At 41.7% G+C, this 11185-nt stretch overlaps 1 protein-coding gene across 4 annotated transcripts in view; it reads right to left on the bottom strand.

The window, feature by feature from the left end:
• Nucleotides 1–1050: 1050 nt before the first annotated feature.
• Nucleotides 1051–11185, bottom strand: part of pcnx1 (pecanex 1) — a 38209-nt gene continuing 28074 nt past the window's right edge. For 2 of the 4 annotated variants that reach the window (XM_085343651.1, XM_085343652.1), the window contains exons 17-36: nt 9931–10040; nt 9461–9566; nt 9255–9347; nt 8930–9080; nt 8674–8815; nt 8373–8550; nt 8111–8219; nt 7800–7929; nt 7657–7715; nt 7265–7480; nt 5318–5571; nt 5000–5230; nt 4496–4596; nt 4079–4229; nt 3744–3974; nt 3372–3646; nt 3094–3272; nt 2582–3012; nt 2239–2379; nt 1651–1959 (exon numbers count right to left, since the gene is read on the bottom strand). In XM_085343651.1, coding sequence (XP_085199777.1) covers nt 1819–1959; nt 2239–2379; nt 2582–3012; nt 3094–3272; nt 3372–3646; nt 3744–3974; nt 4079–4229; nt 4496–4596; nt 5000–5230; nt 5318–5571; nt 7265–7480; nt 7657–7715; nt 7800–7929; nt 8111–8219; nt 8373–8550; nt 8674–8815; nt 8930–9080; nt 9255–9347; nt 9461–9566; nt 9931–10040 — 3429 coding nt within the window. In that variant the 3' untranslated portion in view covers nt 1651–1818. Of the gene's footprint in view, nt 1960–2238; nt 2380–2581; nt 3013–3093; nt 3647–3743; nt 3975–4078; nt 4230–4495; nt 4597–4999; nt 5231–5317; nt 5572–7264; nt 7481–7656; nt 7716–7799; nt 7930–8110; nt 8220–8372; nt 8551–8673; nt 8816–8929; nt 9081–9254; nt 9348–9460; nt 9567–9930; nt 10041–11185 lie in introns of all 4 variants that reach the window. The other 2 variants (XM_085343649.1, XM_085343650.1) reach the window with 2 other exon arrangements.

Raw genomic sequence — 11185 nt, 5'->3', positions numbered from 1 at the left:
GATAACCCCCCCCCCCCCCTCCCCCCATTTATTAAAGACATCACTTTCTGACACTGTTCATCTGCTGCAAATATATTTTTTAAGACTGTAGGTAAAGGAAGAGCTGGCAATTTTGTTTGATTTTTTTAAAATGAACTGCACACCATAAAATATGCTAATTGTAAGCAAACAGGTTTTTGGAAATCACCTTGTTGGTGCAAAAACACTATTTTATCTTTGTCCAACTGCATTTCCTTTGGCAATTTTCATAGATTCAGGTAAAGAAATGGGAACAAAATCTGCTTTTGTGACAGGCTGACAGTCTCAAAGCGTACAAAGACAGAATTTAAAATTGGTTCTTTGTCAAGATGTCCGTTATTTGTAAACAAGACTAGTTTCAGCCTTTAAATTAGGTGCCATTTTTATGCTTGAATGATTTATGTAAAATACTGATCTGAAAATGGTCAAGAACAAGGATTGGACTGAAAATAATGAGTGAGTTTCACAGAGTGAAAAAGCAGCCAATGTCCAAATGAAAAACTTGAAAATGAAAAAAGAAAGTCTGTCTCCTTGGAAACAAAATATAAAAGATATGATTGGTGGGTTGAAACTTTTGCATGGCACAGAACAATTAGCAAAGCAGAAGAGAGCTACTTTAATGATAAAGTTGTTTAGGTTGTTCTTTTGAAAATAAACTCATGAATAAAATCATTCAGAGTATCAAAGACAGCAATAAATCAAACTTTTATTTCTCCATATAGAAAAGAATTAAGTTAAATAGAGAAACAGTCCACTGAAATTGCGGCATCTCATTTTCAACCAATGGTCTTTTGTACATTAATCTTTGTCCCAAAATGAAAAAAAAAAAGATGTAACAAAGTGTAAATACCGTATTCACAGTAATAAATATTGAAAACAAAATCTTTTATACATTGACATTATATATATATATTTGTGTAAATATATATAGATATAGATATAATCATATACAGTAAAAAGTTATTTTCAAGTTTATCAAACATAAAATATTAAAATAAAAATGGCCAAAAACAGAATAATGATTGCATTTTTCTTTCCATTCCCAAGGCATCTGTAACCATGGCCATTCAGAATCTGTAATAAATAAAATGTGAATTTATCTAAAGATTGTAGTCCATCACTGTAAATTAAAAAAAAATATATAGTGCAAGTTCTTTTTTTCTTAGGCGTAAATTAATCTTGCAAATTTCAAACTAATCCAAACGGAATGACAACAATGAAACAGAGGGTGTTGAGGACAACATCGAGTCTCTGACTTCTGTCAGTTCTGCACCACAACTTTCTTTGTAGTCTTGGCAGCAAAAAACAAAAAATAAAAAACATAAGGATTTCACATGTATGAATCCATAGCAGATATTCAATAAACTTATTTGGCAAATAGAGGACAAACAAGAAAGAAGAAAGAGCTCCACGAGCTCCTTACACTCAGCTCTGTCAGGATTTCCAAAAGAAAAAAAGAAAAGGAAATGCATAGAAATTAATTACCAGTAGCAAGAACTAACTTAAGAGTTGTTTACTGTCATGCAGCATTTCTGAGACGCAAAGCAAGGCAGATATTGTGGATGTGAGTGTCGATGAAAGCATTGGATAAATGTATACTCTGCCTGTGCTTGCACATTTCCCTGGCTTCCTTTCCCCCTCAGCAGTAAGGAACGGGGGAGGGGGGAGAGCTCCCATTTCCTGTTTGTCTCCAGCCTCCTGTTAAAAGCCAGAAGAAGGTCTGACTTCATCTCCACGCAAGCGCGCAGGGGTATATGTGTGCGTGCAAGTGTCTGTTTGTGTTTGTGTGCTTGCTTATCCTCAAACCTCTGCACCCAACTCAATGACCCCAGTCTCAATAATGGGCACTAGCTTATCTTCCACCTGTACCAGCAGGATGGTTTTGTCTATATGGGAGCGATTGGCTGGGTCTCGGCTACAAGGCACCCACCGGTGAATCACCTGCAGGGGGCAATAGAAGAAACATCCAATAAAATTTATGAAGCATTTATGACAGAACAAGTAGGTCAGAAAGGGTGTTACAGGGCAAAAAAATAGGTCATGTGCAAGCATGATAATAACTGCTAAATCACATTTATAGCACCAGAGGTGAGTGGGTGTGTAAAATGAGTGTATGAGGCAAACTATAGCCACATATTTACATGACCTAGAGTTTACTTCATCTGTGTGTGAAAATAAGTAAAGGTGCTGATTTGGTAACATCTGTGAGAACACACTTACATGCCCTTCCATGCCCTCTAAAGGGCTCCAGTCTCTCCAGCAGGTCCTTCCTGCTCTCAGTCTCATGGTTTCGTCTGGCCACTGCAGCTCTTTCCGCTTCGATAAGTTAATGTTCTCCAGCACCAGACTCACGTCCACAATCTGAGGTGAAGACACGGACCGACAGTGTGTAAAAACTTATGCAACCACAAAGGAACTGAGGGCTTTTACTAGAAAGAAATCACTGACACTGCACGCACAAACAAACACACAAAGGATAAAGTGGAGAACAATAAAAAATAAAAATAGTTATATCAGGACTTTTTTTGCTGTTGTGGATACACAGAACAGAGTATTTACAAACCTGCACTCTGTAGGAGATGTCATCTCTCCGTACTGTGGAGACAGTGGGGTTGTGTTGCTGTAGGTGTTGATGATGGTGATGGTGCTGGCTGAGGGGGTCTGTCACAGTGTTGCAGAGGCCATCATTGCCCAGTAGGCCAACCAGTGTGTGGCGTTTGCAGGGAGGTATGCTGTGGCTGGAGAGGGAGGCCGAAGGGCCAGCGGGATCAGAGGTGGAGCCCAGCCGGAGCTGCAGAGATGTAGGGAGCGTGCGTAGAGACAGCTGGCTGGTAGAGGAACGTCGACAGGGCTCCAGGCCGGTGGTGGAGGTGCGAAGCGAGGAGTGGCGGCTGCTGCCATAGCGGTATGATGACGAATGGCTCGCCACGGAGGCCCGGGCGGGAGAGTGCCGCACCAAACCCGACTGAACCGACTGGGAACTTTGACTGGTGCCTGGACACAAAGGGGAGAATTGGTTAGTTTTCATACTATGCTGTTAAAGGCAAAATGTGACAGAGGAGCAGTAGTTCTCACCCAGAGTATGTGGCTGGTATGAGTGAGGAGGGGGAGGTCCTGAGGTGCCCCCCTGAGATATTGAGCTCTGCTGAGAGTCGCCACCTGTCCCATTCCCACTGCCGCAGGACAAACCCCCTGCATCTGAATCCTCGATATTTCCGCCACTATTACAGCCTGCACCACAACCTTTCCGTAATCTGACAAGAGAAATCTTCACATTAATCTCAACGCAGATCCAAAATATACAGAAGAAATACTCAACAGAGAAGAACAACACAATAGGAAATCCAGCAAACCTGTGCCAGGTGCTGACAATAAAGTTGCGGATGTTTCGGATGCTGATGGGACCTCCCAGGATGTGTCCGAGCTGCGGGTGTGAGTTGCAGTAGGAGGTTGTCAGCGGGGATACGTAGATTGGATATCCAATAGGCTGGTCGCAAGAAGAGTTGATCATGTTACGCAGAGCCTGCTTGGCGTTCTGGATGCTCCCACGCTCTGGATTTCTATTTCTCAGGAACACTAACTCCTGCTGCTGCCCTGCCCAAAGTCCTCGGACACATTCTTTATTTACCTGCAGCAAAATTCACAAGTTTGCATTAAATAACCCGGCTTAGAGTGAGTATCATTAAACCGTTCTGTGCAGTCTGTTGACTCTGTTGCAGACCCACCTTGATAACCCGGAAGCTGAGGTATCGCCTATTGAGCATTATAATTTTATACTCGTTGGTTCCTTCGTCCAGGACGTGGCGCAGAGCTAGGAGCGACGGGGCGTTCGACAGAACGGCACTCCTCCAGGCAGGGTCCCCTTCGTGAGCGATGACCAGGTTCTGCTGGTGAGAGGAGATGGCCTCGAAAAGAACTGCTGGCTCATCGTACTCGTCGGGGGACGTGAAGTGGTCCTGAGAGGGAAAAAAAAAAAGTTGAGAAGATAAAGTTGAGTATAGGGTTTAGGACAGTTTTTGTCTCAGTAGGGGGCTCAGTGGGGCCACATTCAGGGTCTCACCTGGTGTAGTTTGAGAGAGATTCGGATACCAGGCACCACAACTTTCCTGAGCAGTTCCATGTCTGCAAAGATCCACTCATCTCGCACTGAAGAGATGCGAAAATCTCCTTTAAAAAGAGCATGAAGTCCATAAAGGAAAGACTCCAGATTGCTGTGATGAAAAGAAGAAGAAGAAGAAGAAGAAGAAGGAAAAAAAAAAAGATTAGTCGGTACTCTTTATCTGGCTCACACAGACAGAGAGAAAATAGGAAAAGACAATGAGTGCATTTATGCTTAGAAAGATGTGCTTTTGAAAGCTAAACAGGAAAACTACAGGAACAATTGTCACAACAAGTCAACCTCCTGTTACTGTTTACTCTCAGGTCATGACACATTTGAACTCCTTCACTCACAATACAATAACAATTACTAAATAACCTGGACATATGATGGGCTGCAGTTCCCAGAGCTCTCCTTCCCAGCACGCACAGTCCAAAGCAGAGCAGCACCAGAGGTGAGTCTTTCTCACTGTCCAGTGGCTACAATCCAAGCAAAACATGAAAGATTTTAGAGGGCAGCTTTTATCTCCAAATACAGATATTTTCAACATGTCTCTGTGATCCCCCACATAGTTTTTTATTTAAAAAAAAAAACAACCCCCCATATCATCTGACAACAACTGACGCAAATACAGGACCCCTTTGGGCAGTAACAAGATGCAATGACTTTTTAAAGAGTGATTAAAATCAAACTGCTCAAGGGATTTAAAGTCTTTGAAGATCTTAAGTTGCCACTGTCATGCTATTAGAATATTTTTTTATTTATTGTGACAATGCAATGAAATATGCTTTGCTTGTACAGCTGGGGGGAAAAAAGACCAATAGCCTGCTGGAATTTGGGGGACAATAACTGTTCCACAAGCAGAATTGAAGGCCTTATTACCTTGGGCCTTCGGGAGTTGCAGTACTGGATCCAGCCCAGATAGACACCACAGAAACTGTCCCTGGAGATGCCCGCAAGCCGGTGGTCATAGTCCTCATCAATGTTGGGATTGAAAGTGGGATCCAGATCGACATAGTTCCTCTCTCCACATCCCCGCAGGCCATCTTTCATGGTCTCATTGGCCAGCCATTCCTCCAGTTTAGGAGAAGCAACTACATAGTAGATGATACCCTGAGCACAGAAAGGGATGATGCATTTAGAACTTTTAGAAATCCCACACTGCACTAAAACATTCTTCTCTCGTGTCATCCCACAAACCTTGACATAGTAGGTGGTGAGGATGCGGCGTAGATCGAACACCTGCAGCATGGAGGCAGCGCTGTTATCAGTGATGCTGTAGCCCTCCAGAACATATTTGGTGACCAGCACCTCCCACGCCAGCCAGCGCTGCCCAAAGGCAGCATTAAAGGATAGGATGTGAGGGAGATGGCCTGGCTCGCAGCAGCAGCAGCCCTCATCTTCCTCCACCCCTTCAGTGATGGCTTCGACTTCCCTCTGTTGGCAGTAAGTTCCTGTGGAGGAAAAGTCAGCATGTTATTGATGCTGTGTGGGACACAGGTCCGTTCCAGTTCAGTCCGGTAAAGTGCAACGAGTGAGAGAATCGTGATTATCATTAATAGTTCAACCTATAATTTTCTGTTAACTAACTCGTTGATTAATCACTTTATCATTGGAGCTTTAATCCAATAAACCGGCAGAAGGAAGATGCTCTGTAATAAACACAAAGCTGCTGACAGAAACTGGTGATGAGTGTCATGCTTTGGGGTGTGCCTCCAATTCTATAAAACGTTTACTCCGTCACATGTTCTCAGCTAATGTTTCAGCAGGTTTATTTGCAGCACAAAGCTTCAGGCTGAATAAAACAAAGTCACGCTGATGATAAAGCACGACCAGGTGTGTTTGGGAAGGAGATAAGAATGACTAAACAAATACAGTGGAATGCCACTGATGAAATATCTCAAGTAGTACTTGTAAATAATTCTCAGGGTTTAGTTTGACCTCCTTAAAAAAAAAAGAAACAAAAAACAAAACAAGTGCACAAATATGAATGGAGATTGAAACTGGAGATCTATGAAATGCCAAACACACTTGAAAGCCAATACGTGTCACATTTATTTTGCTCTATGGCAGATCTACGATGGGAACTGGCTTCACAATTTTAAAGTTAACTTTGTGCTGCTACACTACATGGACAAACATACTGGGCCACCTACACATTACTCCTACAGGAAGTGTTTGGCCTTGGAAACTCATGTCATGAAGCTCCTTGTCCACAGTTTTCATGCTGATCGTAATGGAAGAGGAGGTTTGGAGCTCTGCAGTTACTGAGTCAGCACAGCGTTTGCAACTTTTACACATTACATGCCTCAGCGACCCCACCCTGTAACTTCATGTCATCAATTCATGGCTGAGTTGCTGTGGTTCTTGCACGGTTCCCCTTTGCAATAATACACTTACAGTTGATTGTAGAAAATCCAGGAGGGAAGAACTTTCACAAAATGATTTGCTGCAGCAGTGACGTCCTTCTACAGTACCATACTTGAAACCAGTGAGTTCTTTAGAATGACCCACAAACGTTTGTTAAGACAGATGGCTAGGTGCTTAATATTATACACTTATGGCCATGGGACTGAAAAGGCCTGAATTATAAGATTAAGAGGTGTGGGACAATACTTTTGTTCATGTGGAAATATAAAAATCTTGTAAATAACAGAGGTCAGACCAGACAAAATAATAATTACACAAAGAATATAAAGAATATGTTGACACAGCTGTCCAAGCTCTAAAACTAACTGAACGATACATACAGCCTGTTTAGTGTGAAGAGTAAAAGGAGAGATGTGATATGGGCCACAGGTCTGACCTGACACTTGAAAATAATGTTTAATGAGGTACACTAAAAAGTCATAAAATACATTTTTACAAACACTTACAAAACGTTAGACCACATGATCTTGGTTAGGTTGACAAGACCCAAATAAGGTTACGTTTGAAGATTGTTTATAATATTTTAGTCACTTGGGATTCTACTTGGAAACAAATAAGACTGATCATATTAGCTGTAGTGAAACACCTGTTTTCTGAATTTCTTTTAACCTTCAGTTCTTGCACTACAACGCATTTGTTAATAATTAATTGTCATTAATTAGTGACTGAATTCCTGCAACAGCTGGTTCAACACTTTTTACAAATGGATCTCCTCACCTCTGAACTCCAGCCCTCGAAGCTGAAAGGTAACAAGGCCGTTACCAATTTCTATGAGGTGCACCAACGCGTTCAGGTAGTCAGAAGCCAAAATGAAACAGTCCCCGGTGCTGAAGTTTCCCCAGCGGCCCAAGAGGAGGTCTCCACAGAGGCTGTGCTGCAGGGAGCGGGTCAGGTGCTCATAGAAGATGGAGTTCAAATTGTTGTCGTCAGAGCCTGAGGACAGATGAAGGAAGGCGTAAAGTACATTAATAAATCACACGTCACTGCTTTATTGTGTAACCAGTGTGATCACTAGGACACAATGAGGATTTAAGTCTGCCCCAATTAAATATCAACATTTAAGCAAGCAATTCTCTGGTTACAGTTTTAACCAAAAGACATGTCGTCACCTGGATTTCTGTCCAACTGAGAGGCCAGTCGAGTGTTTGAGTGATCCACTCTTTTAGTGCTGCAAGAAAACGGAAAAGAGCAACACATTTTAGAAGTGCAAGAAAGTGTCAGAAAAATGTTTAAAAACAAAAAAACTCTTCACTTGTAGTCTCTCTCCCAGAACTTGACAGGACGGACATAAGAAGTGATGAAAATGGCGCTGCCCAGAAAGGGATTGAGGGGGGTGGAGAAGATTGCTGACACTACAGCCTGGACAAACAGCATGGCAGAGTCTGATGAGGTCTCAGGTCAAGGTCATTTGACAACTTGCTACAAGAAAAACTACAGCCTCAAAAAACAAAACACTTAACATGTTATAACAGGAAGAATTTACTGCAGTGCTGCAGACCAACATAAGAAACTGCTGACTCAGTCTATAGTATGCTGTGATAAGAGACAGCAGTGAAAGGATACGAGGCACGGCAAAGGGCTGAGCAAAGGCGTGGAAGGCTGAACCCCACGTGATCTGCCAGGGGGCGATGTAGGTGTAAACAAAGTGCAGCTTATAGAACAGCTCCCACATCTTAAAAAAACAAAACAAAACAACCCCCCCCCCCAGAAAGAAACAGTCAAGAAACCAGTAATATGAATCATCCACCTGTGATATGATATGTATGCATGTGTCTTGCAGTTAATCAGAATATTCACTCAAATAATTTAAATACATTTCTCTCACCTTGCTGAAAATGATAGACATCAGGAAGAGGTCAAGCAACAGCGTCTCTGACAGTTGACGGTAGTCAAAGGTGAAGAAGAGGACAGTGAAGAGGATCGTCACATACTGGTAGGTAGGACTGCTGTAGCAGGAGCGAAGCAGTTTCAGGCCTGCCACTGTGATCATCAGTGCGCCGATTCTGGAGCAACAGCAAAGAACATTTTTTGTTTTGTTTAAGTACCACGCATTCAAACTTGCATCACTCTAAAAAGCTGATAGAAATCAGAGAAAGAGTCACAAAGAGAAACAACGGAGTCCTCACTCGGTGTCGAGTCTTTTCGGGCTGGCCAGCTCTCTGGCGCTGCCGCTGAGCTCGTTGAGAATAACGAGTGGATAGAGAACGTTCTTTTCCACAAACAGCAGCCACACGTGCAGCTTTTCAAACCACATTACATGTGCTGCATCTGACAAAAGAGAGGAAGAGCATTTGAGATGATGAAGAAAATGAAGAAAGAAAAAGACTAAATAAAAATTATTTTTCTGATTTCCCCCATGTGACTCAAATTCACTGTACTTACCCCTGACTTCAAACTGGTAGTACTCCTTGTTTTTTAAAAGAGGGTGAGAGAAGCAGTACCAGGGTAGCTGCTTGCGAACTTGAGGCAGCAGGTAGTGGGTGAGCAACCCCACCGTCCCCAGCAGAGCATACAGGACATAACTGAGGAAAGGCTGCGGGAACACAGAGATGCAATAATGCTTACAGTTTGTGTTTGCTGGTTTTAAGAACAAGAAAAAATAACTGCATGGATCATCTGATCTGCATGTTAAAAGAATATATAATGTAACAATACAGCACACATTACATTTGATTTTCTGTATTCAAAACCAAAGAAATGACTGTACCTGCAGCGCTATGAATACTGTGCTAACGTGGATGGCGAAGTAAAGGACAGCAATGACCACACAGACGATCAGGTCGGACTGCAAACGCTCATTCTAAAACATTTGAAAAGAAACACTTAAGGGATCAAAGAAACAAAAAAAACTATTTTAGACTGAAAATTAGAACTGTGCAACAATTTTAACAACTAAAATTGATGTATACTCACCACTGAAGACCTAAGTTTCTCTGGCAGAGGGTCCTGGACCTCTGACAGGGGGTCTTCTGGATTTTTGTCTCTTAAATTGGGTAAAATCTTGGACTGTACCAGTGAGCTGTAAATCAAAGAGACGAAAATATTACCGGTTTGAAGGCCATCAACCTCCTGTGAGGGATTATACAATCAGAAGGATCGCAGAGTCAACATCTGTTAACACAACTATTTGGTGAAGCAGTGTTAAGCTATTTGAACTGATTTCAGGAAATCCATATCTAAGATAATCCACAGAATATGTTTGAGTAGAAAGTTCACACTTAACTCTTAACGGATGAAGCAGTTAATGGAAAATCCTTATTTGAACCAGATAAGGCATTTTCACCCATCCAACCATTAGGACCAGTTTTGGTTTTAAAAATCATGTAATATGTGAATTTTGCTTTAATACAAATCAAAGCTGTGGTGCATGGCTGTAAACTTACAGGAGGACAGAGGGGTCACTGCTCTGCCGGCTCAGGTGGTAAGACACTGCCACCAAGAGGCCACAGAATACAGAAAATAGCACAGGGATGTGATGAGGCTCCCAGGTCTCCTGAAACACAGTATCAAGGATTTAACACACTTCTGGGTGTCTGACCTTATGTTGCTGGTATATTTACACATACAGTTTGTTCATGTAGATGCCTGATGTTTCCAAAACTACTGGATGGACTACCATGAAACAGTCCAAGACGAATCCTGACAATAGCTTCTTTTCAATATGCTAAATTATGGTTCTGTGTATCCTCTATCCTGCCATGACCCACAAATCTCTTCCTCCAACATTATGACAGATCTTTTAGCAGATTAAAAAGAACATAGAGAAGAGGCTTCTGGAGAAGCTAGGAGTGAGCAAGAACAAATGTAGCCTATATGTGGCATAGACTACATCTGCATAATTTTAAATGTTGCTCTTCCACATGTGATGCAGCTTATTCCCACGAGGCTTACTTTGTAGTGCTATGGATAAAGACCAGCAGCCAGTATAACAGAACATAGCGACATAGGGAGAGTCTCTATACCTTCTTGTTTCATATGTTAAATCTAACACGTTTGCAATGTGCTTTGGCATCACGGAAAGCAACAGTTAGTCTTATTTTTTATTTTTATATTTAACACCCACACCTTTATGTAGTTAGGTATACTGTACAGTAATACTTTACTTATATATGTGAATAAAAAATACGTTTTATGGACATTTGTACTTAACCGTTTTAAAGGTAATTCAGATGTGCAAAACATCAATACAACGATTAAAACTGATGCTATACGAGTAAGAACTCGTATAGCTCATAACAACTCAACTATGGATGTGTCTCTTCATCACATCTCTCTCCCATCCTCACCAGGAGGACGAGAAGCAAGTGAGGGAAGCGAGGAGACATGGAGAATTAAAGGATAATGAATTAGGACAATAAATATCAAGTAGTGTATCCTGGTGATTCCACAATAAATTCTCTACTGCAAACTGAGCATCACAGTTTTTAGTGTCGAGTGATGTTGACAACAACTAGTTGGACTGAAATTCGACACAATCATTCATGTTTTCCTCAAACGCCAAGAACAAGAATCAGGTACTTCTTATTTTTTCCATTTATTGTCACCACCTCAACAAAATACGTTTTTTTTTGTATTTTTAACATTATAGATCAAGAATACACTCCTCCTTGAGCGTCACTTGCACTTTGTGTTTAGTCG

This window comes from Diplotaxodon limnothrissa, linkage group LG19 (assembly GCF_057381915.1).
Source record: "Diplotaxodon limnothrissa isolate DT_005_m linkage group LG19, D_limnothrissa_male_GT1.1, whole genome shotgun sequence".
NCBI lineage: Eukaryota > Metazoa > Chordata > Actinopteri > Cichliformes > Cichlidae > Diplotaxodon > Diplotaxodon limnothrissa.
The sequence above is the reverse complement of the archived record's forward strand: the minus strand, read 5'-3'. Positions and strand labels throughout refer to the sequence as shown.